Source organism: Lemur catta, chromosome 8 (genome assembly GCF_020740605.2).
Source record: "Lemur catta isolate mLemCat1 chromosome 8, mLemCat1.pri, whole genome shotgun sequence".
Lineage (NCBI taxonomy): Eukaryota > Metazoa > Chordata > Mammalia > Primates > Lemuridae > Lemur > Lemur catta.
Genome location: NC_059135.1, coordinates 29,319,569 through 29,339,357, shown reverse-complemented (window position 1 = coordinate 29,339,357; position 19,789 = coordinate 29,319,569). Strand labels below are relative to the sequence as shown.

Below are 19,789 nucleotides of genomic sequence, written 5' to 3'. Positions count from 1 at the left end.
TCTCATAAATGTGGAATTGCTTTATGATTTTGTAATATACAAAAGTATATGCATGATATTTATTTTAGATTTTTTAAAAAAATATATGACTTTTTTCCTTTCTGTATATTTTCTACCCTATTTTCAAAAAGTACATAAACATGATGAGTAATTAAAAAATAAAAGCCTTTTTTCATTTATTTCATTGAAAACGTTCCAGTGGTATTATAGTAAATAGTCCTTCTAGTTATTGAACAAAAGATGAATAAATATTTGCAAGAGGGGAAAAATACTTTTAGAAACTATCTCTTTTTGTCTTTAGGTAAGTGTTTGCTATTAGATATGAAGACGTTAGCTTCTCTAGGAAAGAATGTCTAAATTGTAAACTGTGGCTCTTTTAGTTTCCCTGGATTTTACAAGATTATACTTCAGAAGAGTTGGACCTTAATAATCCTGCTGTATTTCGAGATCTTTCGAAACCAATTGGGGTAGTTAATGACAAAAATGCCAAAGCTATGCGAGAAAAGTAAGTGCTTTTTATTCCTATTGAAAGATACCCATTGCTTGTTTGAATTTTTATGGATTTCTACTATGGCCAACCAAATGTGTGTTTTCATTTTTAAATGCACAGCTACTTTTGATAATCACAGTCTCATAATTTGCTTCACTAAGTTTTCTTGAAAATATCTTGGTTGCCTTTTAAATATCTTAAGTATAGTTCTTTTGATTTGCCTTCTTCAACAAATTTACGTTAATGTAGCTCAGAATTTCTTTTTATGTTGTAGTAAGTATGTGCTAAAGGGTAATAGGTCCTTGAAATTTTTCTTCCCACGTATTTTAGACTTTATAACCTAACTAACATGTATATAAAAATATCCATGTAATATAATAATATTTAGATATAAAATTAGTACTAATCTGTCATCCAATAATAGTGTGAATAAAGAACAGTGAAATGTGTAGGAATTTAGACAGTGTCATTTAATAAGAAAAAAAAATTTTATGGTTCTATTTATTTATGATCCACCTGTCAACTTCTCACAATTTTTTTTTGAAGCAAGCTGCCCACTGGCAAAAAAATAATCTGCTTTTAATTTCCCTCTTCTCCATGTGAACTTGCAGGTAACTTTTCAGTTATAACTTATAATAAAAACAAAGAACTATTTTGCAAACTAACTTAGTTACAGATTCATTTGAAAGAAGGTGGTACTTTTTTTTTACTTTTTGTTTGCAAATCTTCCCTAGGAATTTTTGATGTGTTTATCATTTTATTTGATTTGCCAGTGGAACTTGGCTGTGTATATATGTATTCAGTCACTGCCATTAGTCAAACTTTTTGCTGATAATAACAAAAAAAAGGTTGGGTTTTTTTTAAAACAATATTCCACAGGAATTATTTATATGAATAACTTATTTTATTGGTAATCAAAGATACAAGTTGTTTTAAATTTTAATGGTGTATTTGTTTTTAGAGATAGGGTCTCACTCTGTTGGCCAGGGGCGGGATACAGGAGCATAATCAGAGCTCACTGCAGCCTTGAACTCCTGGGCTCAAGAGATCCTCCTACCTCAGCCTTCCAAGTAGCTGAGACTACAGGTGTGTGCCACCACGCCTGACTAATTTTTTTATTTTTTGTGCAGATGCCATGTGACCCAGGCTGATCTTAAACTCCTAGGCACAAGGGATGCTCCTGCCTCTGCTTCCCAAAGTGCTTGGATTATAGGCCCTTATGAGCCACCACACCCAGCCTTATGGTATATTTTTGCAACAATACAAATGACTTTGACCTCTCAACTTTTATTTCCCTAAATATTACTAATTACTATGTAAAAGGAAATTGGCCTCAGCTTGATGAACAGATTACTTTTTTTTTTTTTTTTTTTGAGACAGAGTCTCGCTTTGTTGCCCAGGTTAGAGTGCTGTGGTGTCAGCCTATCTCACAGCAACCTCAAAGTCCTGGGCACAAGTGATCTTCCTGCTTCAGCCTCCCAAGTAGCTGGGACTACAGGCAGGTGCCACCATGCCCACCTTATTTTTTCTATTTGGAGTTGCCGGGCTAGTTTTTTTTTCTATTTTTAGTGGAGAACAGAGTCTTACTCTTGCTCAGGCTGTTTTCAAACTCCTGACCTCAATTGATCCTCCCACCTAGGCCTCCCAGAATGCTAGGATTACAGGCGTGAGCCACTGTGCCCAGCCCAGATTACTATTTTGATTTTAAAAATTCAATGTTTATTGCATCTGTAAAACTCTACATTCTTATTCAGATTTTATAAACACTAATTCAGAAGTCACCATTGAGACCAATTATACATGTAAGTATCAGTCATAGAGTTTGCAGAATCACTAGATATCCTCTGCTAATAATCTTGTTTAGGTCTTTTTCCTATCCACCATCTCTTTTTTCTTTTACTTTTAAATTTCTAGGCATTAATTTCCACAATTCCTAACTGGTGCTCCATATTTTTTCTATTACCTTGGCACAAAAGGATGTCTAGTTATTACATTGCTTATATTAGCAGAAAAATGGAAACAACCAAAGTGTCTAAAAGTAAAGAAATAAATTGTGGTACATCCATACAGTTCAATATCATGTACATGTTAAAAATAGACTATTCAATCACTTAGAAAATGTCAATAGGAAATTTGTAAATGAAAAAATAAGTTGTGAACAATACATTATGTACAGTACCTTTATGTTAAAAAATATTTGTATATAAATGTATACATTAGGTTAGACAAATATTCACCAAAAAGTTAATGTTAATTATCTCTGGGACATGGAATTATAGTTGATTTTAAGTTTCTTCTGTTATAATCATCTTCGTTTTCTAATTTTTCTACAGTGAACATGTATTATTATTGCATAATGCAAAACTGTTCCAGAATCCAGCGTTAGTGATTTTTCATTCTTCAGAAGAAAAGTATCAAGGAATGAAACTTTTCATTTATTAATATGATGTGATAATATGAATAATCATGTGATATGAATAGTAAAGCATATAAACAAGGACTGACTTTTTAAAAACTGTTATCAGTAATACAATATAAACTTATGCCCCCTTATGTAATTTTACTATTGTGGTAAAATTTTGGTTTTTTTTATAGATATGAAAATTTTGAGGATCCTATGGGAACTATTGATAAGTTTCATTATGGTACTCACTATTCAAATTCTGCGGGGGTCATGCACTATCTCATCCGTGTAGAACCATTCACCACCCTCCATATCCAGCTTCAGAGTGGAAGGTATGTTTTGAGTAAATAAGCTGTTTTCTTATGACTACATATTAGTGTTGAAAAGTATTTGCTTCCTGTCATGTACTTTGTAACAGGGCCATGTCTTTTTTTATTCTCCTCTATTCGGTTTTGATTCCGTTAAAAATAGCCAAATTAGTTTGAGAATGAGTCACTCAAACTGACTCACACAAGTGACTTTTATGGAGAATTCCTTTTTCAGAGTTATCCCGGTATACCTTTGTGATTCTTACTCTTTGTGATTCTAAACAGAAGTTTAGAATTCGATCTGATTTACAGAGAATCAAATCTAACCATTGCCCATGCAGTCTTAAAAATATTTATCAAGAGGAGTAGAAAAAGGGAGCAATAAAGGATGCATACATTATAGCAGCAACTCAAAGAGGTCTGTGATACCACTGTATTAATGTGTTACCTGTGAGTACTATAACTTACCTGTGTTTCACATTCTTCTAACAATCCTAAGGAGACTAACTTCTCCATGAATCTTCTGTTCTTCGTTGTGTCCTCCAGGTAGCTCCCTCCCACATTGTGTCTCCTTGAGGCCTTTTATTCTTTAACTACCATTTTGCCTTCCCCACCGAATCAAGAGCTATGGAAACATTGCCTATTTTATTCTCTTTCCATTGAGCTTTTCTCTTTCACAGTTAGCCTGAGTCCTTTATCTTTGTCTTGAGTGCAATAGCCTTGGCTTTCAAGAAGAGACTTTGGCCCCAAAATCACTAAATATCCCCAGATGTTACATTTACCATGGTAGCAGGTAATTTTCTCCCTATAAGATGTAGTAGGTAAAGTATAACTTAGTCTTTTCAGCTTTTAATGATTTTATGAATAAATGATTTTTTACAAAGCTTCAAAAACAGATTCTGTTATACTTCAAAGGACACATGAAAATTATATATCTAATAAGGCAGTAGTCCCCAACCTTTTTGACACCATGGACCAGTTTCTTGGAAGACAGTTTTTCCTGTGGAAGGTTGTCACCTTGGCTCTACCTCAGATCATCAGGCATTGGATTCTCATGGGGAGAACGCAACCTGGATCCCTCATATGTGCAGTTTGCATTGGGGTTCACGCTCCTATGAGGGTCTGATGCCGCTGTTGATCTGAGGGAGACTAGGAGGTGGGGCTTGTATAGTGATGCCAAAGATGGAGTGCAGCTATGGGTACAGGTGGGGCTTTGCTTGCCCGCCTCTTGCCTCCTTCTGTATTGGGGATGGGGGGAGTTGGGGCCCACAGTGATAAGGGACTTGTATATAGAACATATAAAGAATCCTTCCAAGCAAGGCATGGTGGCACTCACCTGAAGTCCTAGCTACTGGAGAGCTGAGGTGGGAGGATTGCTTGAGCCCAGGAGCTTGAGTCCAGCCTGGGCAACATGGTGATGGTGAGACCCTGTCTCTTAAAAAAGAAAAACTAACCCTTACTACTAAATAATACAAAGACAAATGTTAAAAAATGGACATAGGGGCCAGGCATGTTCGTTCATACATGTAATCTTAGCACTTTGGGAGGCCGAGATGGGAGGATTGCTTGAGGCCAGGAGTTTGAAGATCAGCCTGAGCAAGAGTGGGACCCTGTCTCTACAAAAAATATACAAATTAGCTGGGTGTGGTGGTGCACACCTGTAGTCCCAGCTACTCAGGAAGCTGAGACAGGAGGATTGCTTGAGCCCAGGAGTAGGAGGTTGCAGTGAGCTATGATGATGCCACTGTACTCTAGCTGGGGCAACACAGCAAGACCCTGTCTCTCAAAAAAAAAAAAAAAAAAAACATGGATAAAAGATCTGAATAAACATTTCTCCAAAAGAGGTAATGAAAACATTCAATAACACATGAAAAGATGCTCAATATCATGAATTATCAGAGGAATTAAATCAACACCACAACGAGGTACCACTTCACACCCACTGCAATGGGTATAATCAAAAAGATAATAACTAGTGTGGATGAACATGTTGAGTAATTGATACCCTTGTATACTGCTGGTGGCAATGTAAAATGGTGCAGCCTTTCTGGAAAATAGTCTGGCAGTTCCTCAAAAGGTTAAACATAGAATTATTAGTATTAATACCATATGTCTTAGTTCATTTTGGGTTACTATAAAGGAATATCTGAGGCTGAGTAATTTACAAAAAAAGTTTATTTGCTCATGATTCTGCAGGCTGTACAAGGAGCTTGGTGCCATCATGTGCTTCTGGCGAGGGATTTAGGCTGCTTCCACTCATGGTGGAAGGTGAAGGGGAGACAGCATGTGCAGATCACATGGCAAGAGTCTGGGAGGTGGCAGGCTCTTTTCAACAGCCAGTTCTCACAAGAACTGAGAATGAGAACTCACTCACACCTGTGAGAATGCCACCAAGCCATTCAGAGGGATCTACTCTCATGATCCAAACACCTTCAACCAGGCCCCGCCTCCAACATTGGGGATCAAATTTCAACATGAGACTTGATGGGGCCAAACAAACCGTATCCAAACCATAGTAGCACCACAAGACCTAGCAATTCCACTCCTGGATACAGACTCAAAATAACTGAAGATATATGTTCACACAAAACCTTGTACACAAATGTTCATAGCAGCATTATTTATAACCAAAAAGTAGAAATAACCCGAGTGTCCATCTACTGATAAATGAAAAAATAAATGCTATATATTCATACAATGGAATATTATTTGGCTGTAAATGAATAAAAGAAATGAAATGTTGATACATGCTACGATATTGATGAACCTTGAAAATATGCTGAATGAAATCAGCCAGACACAAAAGCCCACATTGATTTATGTGAAATACCCAAAGTAGGCAAATCCATAGAGATAGAAAATAGATTAGCAGTTGCCAGGTGGTGAGTGTAGGGTGAATGGGGAGTGACTGCTAACAGGTACAGCATTTCTTTTTGGAGTGATAAGGATGTTCTAAAATTGATTGTGATGGTTACAAATTAAACCACTGAATTGTCTACTTGAAATGAGTGAATTATGTGGCATGTTAATTTTATCTCAAAACTATTCCTCTCCTTGAATGTGAATATACCACCATTAGACTTTTTAGATGGTCCGATTATCTGTTTATAATTATAGTCAAAGTTCCGTTAAGATCAGTTCTGCCTCAAACCAAGATTAATAGGCACCAAAAAAACCAATCAAATTAGTCATCAATGTCATTTTCCCTTATGGCATGGCTGTACCTGATCAGACTCAAGGCCACTACATACTTACTTAATAAATCCAGGAAAACAATATTAAAGGAAATAAAACAGAAGGGGTTTATGCTTTGTGTGATTAGGGAATGCTTAGTACATCATAGCATGATCACTTGAGCTGCTTCCAACCACTGTAGACTCAGAGTGCCCATGATGAAATTTAAATAAATAAGATTAATTAATTAAAAATTAAATAAAATTAAGATGATAGCATATGCGAGTAAAATACAAAAGCTGTAACCACAGAACTATTTCCCTAACTCACCCTTTGGGTTTAAGGAGAAGTTTGTTGGCCTGGCTAGGATTCACACCTGTAATCCCAGCACTCTGGGAGGCCAAGGCAGGAGGCTCATTTGAGGTCAGGTATTCAAGACCAGCCTGAACAAGAGTGAGACTGCATCTCTACTTACTAAATAAGTAAATAAATAAATAAGCAGAAGAGTTTGTAAAGATATTCGTGTATTGAGAATTAAGTCAGCAGCATTCCTATAACTCTATTAACCAAGTATATTAGTACTATAATATTTAGAGTTATATTTAAACTCTGTGATTTTCAAATATTGAAATAACATTCACTTTTGTGATTTTACTCAGCAAAAATTATGCCATTTTTTAAAAAGTCTCTTAGAATTATATTTAATTTACTTGAAGTTTTTCTCCAGTGTGATTTGGTTTTCAACTAAGATGATACCAGTGATTAAAATTACAGTATTTTGTTCCTGACAACAAAATATGAAAGATAGATTATCATAATAAGGAGAGGAAATTGTGGCAACATAGCAAGACTGTCTCTATAAATTAGCTGGGTGTGGGGATAAGATAGGAGGATCACCTGAGCTTAGGAGTTTAAGGTTACAGTGAGCTATGATGGAGCCACTGCACTCCAGCCTGGGTGATGGAGTGAGACCTTGTATCAAAAAAAAAAAAAAAAAAAAAAAAGAACACATAAACGTAAAAATTAAAGAGAAAAATTAAGAAAAGAGCAGCTCTAATCATTAGGAAACATAAAGGGAGTTTAAAGGTTTTGTTTCTTGCTTTGTTTTTGCTCTCATTCAATGTTTATTGTTCTCTTTCAATTTCTACATGCAGGTTTGACTGCGCAGATAGACAGTTCCATTCCATCCCGGCTACCTGGCAAGCTCTTATGGATAATCCATATGATGTGAAAGAACTTATTCCTGAATTCTTCTATTTCCCCGAGTTTTTGGAAAATCAAAATGGTAAGAAATAGGAGATTAGAAATTTGACTCTGCAAGTCCCAATGAAGCAACCTAAAAAATGTTTCAGTACATTTTTGTAATGTCCTATAGATTATTTAAAGTTCATTCTGTCTGTAGATTTCTTAGTGAAAGGGCTTAACTTATGGTACTAATCTTACCTTCCAGGGAAGTGCTGTTAGGAAGTAAGATAAATGAGTCAAATTTGAATTGGTGAGAGAATTTATCAGACTACAGTGTTTACTAGAGAAGCAAAAATGGCCATATGCTATTTCAGCCATATACTCTTCTTAGTTTAGAAGTCTTTGAGTTAGATAAGGTGAGGGTTTAGATTTGGTCAACAGAACCAAATCCATGGACAAACTCACGTATATAAAGTTTCATTGGAACACAGCCAGCCAATTCATTTACATATCATCTGTGTAGGTACTTTCAAAGTGTAACAGCAGATTTGAGTAGTTGCAGCAGAGACCATATTGCTCACAAAGCCAAAAAATATTTCTTCTTTGACCTTGTATAGAAAAAGTTTGCTGACTCCTGATTTAGAGCATAGAAGAGTAGGAAAACTGAAAATAGTGACAGGGTATAAGTTATTATAGTATTTGAAAATTCATAGAGAACCATGGCAGGAAATATACTTTTAAATGTCCAAATACTTTTTCTTTGAGGTAGTTGTACATTTATTTTTAAACATGTACTTACCATCAAATTGGTATTAACTGATCAACACCTAAGTGCACATATAGTAATAACATTCATTGGGTGTCGGGCAGATGGGAGGGGGGAGCAGGGGATGGGAATATACACACTTAATGGGTGTGGTGTGCACTGTCTGGAGGATGGACGTGCTTGAAGCTCTGACTCGGGTGGGGCAAAGGCAGTATACGTAACCTAAACATCTGTACCCCCCTAATATGCTGAATTAAAAAAAATTTTTAAAAAGAGAAAAAATAAACATAAATCAGGAAATTGGCAAGATTTTGACTACTGGAAATTCTGTAGTATTAAAGGATCATTATTAACTTATTTTTTGACCCCTAACATGTAATGTTAATGTTTGTCACTTTGCTGTATTCCAGGACAAGCTATTGGAGGCAGGGCATCTGATTTTCAGAGTAAGGCAGTCAGAATTGGTGACTTTCAGAAAATCAAGTAAATCTATTGACTGAATCTGATGCTAGACTCTCAGTCAGCCATTGAACTGGAGTCTCCTAAAGTAGGGTATCTCCTGGAATAGGAGGGATGAACAGACTAAATTTGGATGCAGCGTTTAAGGTACTCTTAGCTTGACAATTTATGATATTCATCAGAGCCAGTTGCTGTCCTTAGCACTACTGTCCTGATGGATTCCATTTCTGACTATCCATTACCTCTTTGGAAGGGGCTGAGTGGGAGAAGACAAATACATCAGTTAGAATGACTTCAGAAACAAGTATTAATAAAACCCAATCAAAATAGGCAAACAAGGAAATTTTACTATTTTCCATAATAAAACCCCTCAGATATGATAATTTCAGGTAACTTAACATTATCAAGGCCAACTTTTTCTGTATTTTCACTCTGCCATCCTGAGTGTTTTGGCTTTGGCTAGTTCCTCTCATAGTTACAAGTGACTGAAGCAGTTTTAGGCAACATAGGCAGATACAACAGTATCTTAGAAAGAAGTGGAACTGTTTGTCCATTGTGTCCTTTCCTAAGAGTAAAACACTATTTCTCATAACCTCTCCTCATTCTCCAGAGCTGGATCGTATACCAACCTCTAAGCAGGTCACCTGGAATGGGCATGACATGGGACAGAGATGGACATCCAAATGAAATAAAGGGCCAGGTGTGGAGGCTCACCTATAATCCCAACACTTAGGGAAGCTGAGGTGGGAGGATCACTTGAGCCCTGGAGTTTGAGGTTACAGTGAGCTATTAATATAATTGCACCACTGTACTCCAGCCTAGGCTGCAGAACAAGACCCTGTCTTTAAAATAAATAGATAGGTAGGTAGGTAGGTAGATAGCAAGACTCTGTCTAATTAATTAATTAGTTAATTAATTCTGCTAGCAAATAAGAAGGGGGAATGGCCATGAGGTGGGCAAGAAACAATATCTGCTATACAGTGATTGGGTTAACTTAAAGCCAAAGACCCTGTGGGTACTGTCATTCTATGATATTTAAACCTCTCTCCAACTTGGGACATACTGATATTTTAAGGCAGCATACTGGTATTTTAAGCCTGGTATTTTAAGGCCTTCTTTTTTGAAGGTCTTTTGTATTAACATTCCTCCCCTCCCCACCCCTATCTCCCACGCCACATTATGTGAACCAAAAAACCTCATATTGGGGAAAGTTTTTCAAAATGCCATGTTCTAACTATATGAGCAAATTTTGTTATGCAAGTATCTATTTAGAATAGTGCTATATAAATATTCTTCCAGAAGATAAATATAACTCTTCTAGTGAGTGAGTTTAAGTTATGCCAAAAATCTCTAAAGAGCTGTATTTTGTAAATTAACCATTATAGGAGCTATGTTATTTATTTTTAGTGTAAGAAGAAAACTTAATATTATATTTTGGTCAGATTAAGATGAGGCTTGTAGCTATAGTTCCTCCCACTTTTCTTAACAAAAAAAAAAGTTAATTCTTATTCTGATTTACCTTGTAATAACTAATTTATAACTATTTTATTTTTATTTATATTTTTTAGTTAACTGAGAGAATGTACTCCAATAGATGAGAATTAAAGAAGGAAAAAAGAACATCTGTTTTGCTTAGGAATGTACCCTCATTTGTATTTGTTTTACTTCAAATCTAAAATGATTTGATACATTTTCTTTTTACATGTTTTAGAATTTAACTTGGGTCATCTACAAGTTTCCAAAGAAGTAGTAAATGATGTCATTCTTCCGAAATGGGCTAAGTCAGCTGAAGACTTCATCTATAAACATAGGAAAGCTCTGGTAAGGTTTTTGTGTTCAGAAATTAGACAGATTAATAAGATAAATATTTTCCAGAGGGTGGGATAAAGTATGTCTGGTATTAATTATTTTTCCATATTGTCATCTATTATATATGCTCTTTTTAGAAAGTACAACATAGTAATTTATTTTGAGGAACTGAATCTTCTGTTTTGTGTGATACAATATAGTTCTATGAGTATATAGCAAAATATTAAATATTTTAGTTCTATACGGTGTCTCCCTGCTGTATATGTAACTATCCAGTCACTAAACTGGTACAGTTTGATGTTATGCAATTTTCAAACTTGTTTTGAATCTAACAAGGATGAATACATTTTTGTTATCTCTGAAGAATTTCACTGAGCTTCTGATAAGAAAGGCAGCTAAACATAGGTTGGGTACAGTGGCTCAAACCTGTAATCCCAGCACTTTAGGAGGCTGAGGCAAGAGTATCACTTGAGGCCAGGAGTTCAAAACCAGCCTTAGCAGCATGGCATGACCATGTCTGTACAAAAAAGTTTTTTAAATAGCTGGGCATGGTGGTGCATGAGTATAGTCCCAGCTACTCAGGACACTGAGTCAGGAAGATCATTTGAGCCCAGGAGTTGGAAGTTGCAGTGATCACACCACTGTACTCTAACCTGGGCAACATAGCAAAACCGTGTCTCTAAAAAAAAGAAAAAGAAGAAAGAAAGGCAGCTAAATCCTAAATGCCACTTTGAAAAACTTATTAGTTTTTAGTTAAATTTCTAATTTAGAATTGAAGGTCTAGTGAGGGTTAGTTTAACATTGTTATTGTGTTACTATCTTGTTGATGATGATGGCTCCGTTTTTTTCCCATGACAGCCTACTTAGTTCTCTGTCTAAATTGAAATGTTGGCAGACTCTGAAACCAATTAGGTCAATATTTGGAAATATTCTTTGTCATTAGTATATAGTTGTCAAATTTATAAAAGTCAGACTTAGATTATAATATTTGTAAGCATTAAACCTATATATGAATAAGGAATTGGAGAAAAAATAAAGCAACTTTGAAAAATATCCTGGTACTTCTTAACTAGCCTGAATTTCTCAGGTCCTTTTCCCCACAGGGTAGGGAACCTGTGGCCTTCTAGGTCCTTAAGTGCGGCCTTTTGACCAAAAGGTCAAATTTTACAGAACATGTCCTTTTATTAAAAGGAGTGCAGCAGAAAAAGATGAAGCTTTTCTTGCCTTCTTTGGTTCTTAAATATAACAATCTTGAAATCAGAAGGCTGCTTTATAAAAAAATGAGTTTAGCTGGGCTCAGTGGTGTATGCCTATAGTCCCAGCTACTCAGAAGGCTGAGGCAGGAGAATCCCTTGAGCCTAGCAGTTCAAGGCCAACCTGGGCAACATAGCAAGACCCTGTCTGTCTGAAAAAGAAAAAAAAAAGCACCATTTGTTGAGAAATGAATGATGAATTGCAATCTGGTAATACCCATGCCCTAGCAAACCAGGAGGTGGCAGGGGAGGGCGGCCAGAGATATACCCAGGGAGGCAAAAGAAGGCAAGGGTTTTAAAGGTAAAATGAGGAAGATTATATAAATCGTTTTGAAACAGTTATCCTTGACCACAAGGATTAATGCATTGACTGCCACACTAGGAAAAAAAATGTTTTTCTTGGGGCCCCGGTGTTTTATTATGAAGATAGAATAAAAACTTCAAAAACAAAACAATCCTTTCTAATTTAATGAAAAATTTGTTATCTTTTATTCTTTTCTGTGTGTGAGTTATATGCAACTTGAAAAATAGTTCTCCTGGCTCCTGAAGTGAAGAGACATGTGAGTTACGTATGATTCATGAGGCTATGGGCTCAAAACTAGCATGAGTTAAATACAACTCACATGGCACTTAATGTGTTAATAACAAGGGTGACATCAGTCCAAGGTTGAACAGGCAGTTGCTGGGCAGACGTCCTCACAGAAGTATTCTTTGTGTATGGTTACAGTGGCCTTTGTGCAACCTTTGTGCAAGGTTGTGGTTTTCAGAGAGTTCTTGTAATAATTTTTATCATAGGCATGTGTGCATGAAAGTCTCTGCTTTATGGCCTCTCCCATCTATTTTGTTAGGCTTTGGCATAAGTGACTCTATTCTGATTCTGACAACTTTCACAGCTCCATTAATATTAATAAGAGGTTAGAAATATGTGTTTTAGTTATGTATTGCTGTGTAACAAATTATCCCAAAATTCAGTGTCTTAAAAATATAGCCATTTTACCATCTCTCACAGTTCTGTGGGTTGACTGGTCTCAATTGGACAGTTCTGCTTATCTTGCTTGAGGTTCTCATGCAGTTGTAATCATCTGGTAGCTGAGGTTGGAATCATCTGAAGGCTGCATTGAGACAGTGGGTTGCTGGACTTTTCTCCCTGTCCATGTAGTCTCAAAATATCTCCTCTCCGTGTGGTCTCTCCTGTTGGCTGGGTAGCCAGACTTCTTACGTGGCACTCAGAGATCCCCAAAAGTAAAAAAGTGGAAGCTTGCACACTTTCTTTCTTTTTTTTTTTTGAGACAGAGTGTCACTTTGTTGCCCGGGCTAGAGTGAGTGCCTTGGCGTCAGCATAGCTCACAGCAACCTCAAACTCCTGGGCTTAAGTGATCCTACTGCCTCAGCCTCCCCAGTAAGTAGCTGGGACTGCAGGCATGCACCACCATGCCCGGCTGATTTTTTCTATATATATTTTTAGTTGTCCAGATAATTTTTATTTCTATTTTTAGTAGAGACGGGGTGTTGCTCAGGCTGGTCTCGAACTCCTGACCTCGAGCGATCCACCCGCCTGGGCCTCCCAGAGGGCTAGGATTACAGGCGAGAGCCACTGTGCCCGGCCTCTTTTTTAAATGATACTCTGAACTGTCATTGCATCACTCCTGCCACTTTGTAGTGGTTAAATAGTAACAGTATCAATGCCAGATTCAAGAGGAGGGAAAGTAAACTCCACCTCTCAGTGGTGAAGAGTGAGAAAGAATTTGCAGCTATCTTTATTTATTTTTATTTTTTTATTTTTTTTGAGACAGAGTCTCACTTTGTTGCCTGGGCTAGCATGCCGTGGCGTCAGCCTAGCTCACAGCAACCTCAAACTCCTGGGCTCAAGTGAACCTTCTGCCTCAGCCTCCCGAGTAGCTGGGACTACAGGCATGCGCCACCATGCCCAGCTAATTTTTTCTGTATATTTTTAGTTGTCCAGCCAATTTCTTTCTATTTTCAGTAGAGACGGGGTCTTGCTCTTGCTCAGGCTGGTCTCGAACTCCTGATCTCGAGCGATCCGCCCGCCTTGGCCTTCCAGAGTGCTAGGATTACAGGCGTGAGCCACCATACCCGGCCTGCAGCTATCTTTAATCACCATATATTCTGTGCTCTGGTCACAAATTATTTACATTCCTCCTACATGCAAAATATACTCATTTCCTCTCAAGACACCCCCCCCCCAAAGTCTCATCTCATTAAGCCAGGATTTGACAAACTGTTTCTGTAAAGGGTCATATAGTACACTTTTTTGACTTTTTTGGCCATAAGGTCTGTGTCACAGCTGCTCAGTTCTGCCATTGTAGTGCAAAAGCAAATGGGTATGGCTGTGTTCTACTACTTATCTACAAATCTGGCAGCAACTCAGACTTCACCCACGGGCAGTAGTTTGCTTACCTGCCTCATTAAGGCTTGAGGCCTAAAGTTCAGGATCCTCATTATCTAAATCAAGTCTGGGTGTGGATGAAACTACTCAGGTATGGCTCCTCTTGGATCTGAAGACAGAACTAGAGACAAGTTATCTGCCTCCATATAACAACAGTGGTGTGAAAGTACACAACTGTAATAGACACTCCCATTCAAAAGGGGGAGAAAAACGGGAGGTTCCTAGCAGTCTTTGGTTTATAGCAATTCAGAATTCCAGTAGGCCGCAGTGAGCTATGATTGTGCCACTGCACTCCAGCCTGGACAACAGAGCAAGACCCCATTTCTAACCGAAAAAATGAATTTTAGTGGGGACATGTTCTCAGATCTTTTGTTAGGACCCAGTCCTATTCCCTGAGAGTGGTTCTGAGTGCCTCTTGGTTCTACCCTTGAGCATTTGGCTCCCCCGCCCCACAGCATTCTTCTTTTTCCATACAAAAAGACCCTTGTTTTTTACTTGAGTATCTTTGTCAGCCTCTTTCTTAGTAAGTTGAAAGCCAAAGGTCTCTCTTCATTTTTGAACAGTTTCTCTTAGTCTGAACTAGTATAATTCTATTTAAAACTTTATGGGTTTCTTATGTATCAATTCTATTGGACAAAAGCCATTCCACATTACTTTACCAAACAGTCCCTTCTCTACTTTGGGCCAAATGGGCAGCTACTATGGAAAAATTCCCTTTGAATTCTTACTCTTCTCATACTTTATCATAGGCAGCTAAAAGAAGCCAATTGGCACTTTAAAATGTTATGTCTGGAAGTCTTCACACCCAAATCCATGAGTTCATTAGGTACCCTTTCTATCTTTCATGCAACTAAACCCTAAGTACCTTTTTATCCTGTCTCCAATAACAATGTCCTCACTGTCTTTTAAGTTATCACTACCAGGCTCCAGGAGATCTCTGCCTGCCACCCCATCTACCTCTTGGTATGTGGGTACAGTGGAGAAGAGTGATTTGCAGCCATTTCTTCCACCCCAATGTGGTTTCATTATTGCCATGATTTGAATTTCTTTTTCTATTCTTTTCTTTTTTCCTTGAATTGAATTTCTAGACAAATATTTTAGTGGAAATTTTACCACAAAGATGCATTCCACAGCTATCTTTAACTCTTTTGTTGTTGATATTTGGGCTGTTATTAGCATATTTGTATTCTCTTCACCCATTAGCTAAATGTGTATGTTGATATTAATAAATATAATATTTACATTATAGTAGATATGAATAGTCAATATATGTAGTAGATATTGAATAAATGTTTAACATGATTTTGAAAGAATTCTATTTACAGCCAGAAAGATTTGTGTGTGGAAATGTTTAATTTGCTCTATTTTAAAGAACTGAATTTACAATTTACATTGTGTAGTTAGAAGGTGTCTCTATATTAATTATTAAATTTGTTCCTTTTCTAGGAGTCTGAATATGTTTCTGCTCATCTTCATGAATGGATAGATCTGATTTTTGGCTATAAACAGAGGGGGCCAGCTGCAGTGGAGGCACTCAATGTTTTCTATTATTGTAGTTATGAAGGTATTAACCTATATACTTTTTCTCTTGCTTTATTTTGATAGAAACTATTATTTAACATATGTTTATACACAATCTTTTGGGCCTATTTAATATGAAAAAGATTACATTTTAAAAACAGCTTTCTGGCCAGTTGCAGTGGCTCATGCCTGTAATCCCAGCACTTTGGGAAAGCTGAGGCAGGAGGATCTCTTGAGCCCAGGAGTTCAAGACCAGCTTGGGCAACATAATGAGAACTTGTCTCCACAAAAAATAAAATAATTAGCGGGGCATGGTAGCACGTGCCTATAGCCCAGCTACTCTGGAGGCTGAGCCAGTGAGCTGTAATCAAGCCATTGAGCTATGATTGCACCACTACACTCCAGCCTGCGTGACAGAGCGAGACCCTGTTTCAATAAGAGCAACAAAACCAAAAACTTTCTATTTGAAAGATTAAGAGACCGCTGCATTTTTTGTGATAGTTCAGTGTATATATGCAAATCTAATTATAAATGTCAATTATTAGTACCATAAAGGTTTTGATCTCTGGCATATGTGTCCTATTCAGTCAGGTCTTACATTAAATATTTAGTACTAAATTGTAACCAGACTTTAGAAGAAGGCCTCTAGAGTTACAAATAATAAGTTCTTCAAATGATAAATAAGGTGATATCATTTAGCTCAGGTTCAAGAACATTTTCTGATGACTTTAAAAGGATAAAAAGTAATTCTTTTCTAGTTTTTAAGTAGAACTCATCATTCTAAAGATTCTAACTATTGTAAAGTTATGTAAATTTGAATAGAGTCAGAGACTTTTGGAAAATAAGTGTATTTTTACCATGCCATATCCATTCAGGTTACAGGTTTGTAGGGAGATAGTATTGCACGGTTGTTAGGAGCTTGGACTTACCTAGTTTAGCCAATCACTAGACATGTAACAATCTATATTAGGTGTGCCTGAGTATAGCCAGTTAGCCAGAATATCACTTTTCCCAACCTTTGTTTTAAGCAGTGACTTAAAGCAGTATTTCTGTGTGGTTATTGCTCTTGTTTGAGCTTGACTATCATGAAGAAAACAATTATATGAGTATAGTTTATGTTTTTCCAAGAGAAACTTTTATAGAGTACCTATTAACTTTTAAGTGTTTAAAATATGTTAGTTCTAAATAAAGGATGAAATTTATTTTTATACATATTTAGTGTTTGAAGATTTACTGATTTAAAAAAATTATCTCTTTTCAATGTAATAAATTGAAGAATGGAATAATATTTTGTTGAAAGTATGCCAGTCAGTCTGATAGACTCATCAGTGATGTGGCTTGCTGATTTGTTTTCATTCTATAGTAAACTGACTACTTCTGGTTTTAGGAGCTGTGGATCTAGATGCCTTAACAGATGAGAAGGAAAGAAAAGCTTTAGAAGGGATGATTAATAATTTTGGGCAAACACCTTGCCAACTATTAAAGGTAAATCATAGAAGTTATTGACAACTTAAGTCTTAGAATTGAATTGCTAAGGAGCAGTACTACCAGTATTTTTAAGGATTTTAATGATTTAAAACTTTACTTGAATAAATAAATAAAACTTTATTTCAGAATAATCTAGAATTTGGAAAAAATTACTTTCACTTAAAAATAAATAGATTTTAAATGATTGTTCCTATTTTGAAATAACAAAATATTGAAGTCAAAATCCATACATATATATCCAGTTACTCAGAAGTCACAGAAGAATTTCTATTTACTCAGAAACCCAATCACCTTATATTAATTATTTCCAAGAGGAAAAACTGAGTACCAATTAGAGTATGCCATTAAAACTGTCTTTATATTGGGACTTGTTCCACATGTAAAAGTTCTAGTAGCTGACATCTGCCCCAAAAGGACACTTACCATCCAGGGCCCAAACCCAGTCCTAACAATCAAATTATAGAATATATGACATGTAGAATAAAATTATTAAATGTTACCACATATTTCTTTCCCCATGCCAGTATCTTAAGTTAAATCATTTTTTAACTACACACAGGTTTGAATTCATAGAAGTTAATCTAATGTTAGTTTTCAAAGATGTCTTGATCTTTGTTAGGGTATAAATTTAGAGATGTGAAATACACAATAATATACCATTTATTAAGTAGATACTTTCTTATGCAATCACTGTGTTAGGTGCTTTACCTGATCCTCACAGTAAATATCCAATTAGCCTCATTTTTAGATGGTGAAGCCAACCCTCACAGAAAATAATACCTAGCCTACAATGCCTTAGAGAAATTAAATACTTTTTCTAAGTTTACACAACTAGAAAGTAAGTAGGGTAGGATTTATATGTGTGACCATCTAACTCCAAAGCCTTTCTATCATACCATGATTTCCTCTGAATTAGCAAATATACACCTTTGTTATACCAGATCTTTTCTGTGTTCTTATGGGCCTTTATTTATGACCTAATTATAACACCTTCTGTCTCAGTTGCATACTTATCCATTTGCCTTACTAAATTATAAATATGTTAAAGGCAGCAACCTTCTCTTAATCATCTTTGTATCTTTCTTGCATATAGTATATGCACAGTAAATATTGGTTGAATTGAAATCTCCACAGCTATTACAGCAATAGTATATCTAAGCTCTAGGTTCCAGGTGTACCCTGTCAATTCGATTATCAGGCTAAGCTTTATAATTGTCACTATTCCTTAGCAACGGTTTACTTAGAACTTCCAATATTGGTTTTTAACAGAACAGTCATATATGAAATTAATGCTTTATCTCCTACCTTCTGGTACAGGCAGAAGGCAAAGTAACAGAATAAAACATAACTCATCTATAATATTTTTGCATCAGCTTTACCTTTCTTTTGGTTTATAAGAGTAGGGCTAATTTGTTTTTATCACCATAAAAAATTATACAAAAATCAGCCTCTGATTTAAAATAAAGTAAATAATACTTATTAAGAGCTAAATATTTTAGTACTTATAGCTGTCACGTCTGTTGCCTATAATCTAATATTTTGTGGTAGAGATGAAAGAATTCCCTTCAGATAGAATTCTGTTTTGCATTTTAACTGTGCCTTGGAATGTTAATTTTACTTGTTACTTTGTCTTATCAGTATAGGTGATACTGTTCTGTGTCTCTGACGTGAAAGTTAAGGACAAAAAATAATTTATTTGAAAAGTATGCAGCAATATCTAATTTGATTCTGATAGTATTGACATTTTGATCTTTTTTCAGGAATTAAAGATTCATCTGGGCCGGGCATGGTGGCTCAGGCCTGTAATCCTAGCACTCTGGGAGGCCGAGGCGGGTGGATTGCTCGAGGTCAGGAGTTCGAGACCAGCCTGAGCAAGAGCGAGACCCCCATCTCTACTAAAAATAGAAACAAATTAGCTGGCCAACTAAAATATATATAGAAAAAATTAGCCGAGCATGGTGGCGCATGCCTGTAGTCCCAGCTACTCGGGAGGCTGAGGCAGTAGTATTGCTTAAGCCCAGGAGTTTGAGGTTGCTGTGAGCTAGGCTGACACCACGGCACTCACTCTAGCCCTCACTCTAGCCCGGGCAACAAAGTGACACTCTGTCTCAAAAAAACCAAAAAAAAGATTCATCTGAATTATGCATTTTGAATTTTGAATAATGCATTTAATTTTACCAAACATTTATTAAGAATCTACCATATGTAAGGTATTGTTCTATTGTAGAAATCCAAAAATGGATAAGACTTAATCTCTGGCTTTAAAATACCTATAGCCTAGTTGGGAAGGACAGACCATAAGCAACTATATGTAATCCAATATATTAATAGAATTAAATTAATAGAAATAAATGAGTACTAAATAAAATATAAACAATTTGCCAAGGAAAATAATAAAAGAGAATAATTAATTCTGTTGTAGAAATTTAGGAGAGATAGCATTAAGAAAAATGTTAAAGTAGAAATGAGATTTCCGTAGAAATGGAGAAGGCAGTAACTCAGCTGAGAGAATAGTCTGACCCAAG

At 36.2% G+C, this 19,789-nt stretch overlaps 1 protein-coding gene across 1 annotated transcript in view; it reads left to right on the top strand.

Annotated features, from left to right (window-relative positions):
• The window catches only part of NBEAL1 (neurobeachin like 1), a 158,739-nt gene that overhangs the window by 112,160 nt on the left and 26,790 nt on the right, over positions 1–19,789 (top strand). The window contains 6 exon segments of the mRNA XM_045559692.1: positions 381–505; positions 3,086–3,226; positions 7,531–7,661; positions 10,498–10,607; positions 15,702–15,819; positions 17,164–17,261. Coding sequence (XP_045415648.1) covers positions 381–505; positions 3,086–3,226; positions 7,531–7,661; positions 10,498–10,607; positions 15,702–15,819; positions 17,164–17,261 — 723 coding nt within the window.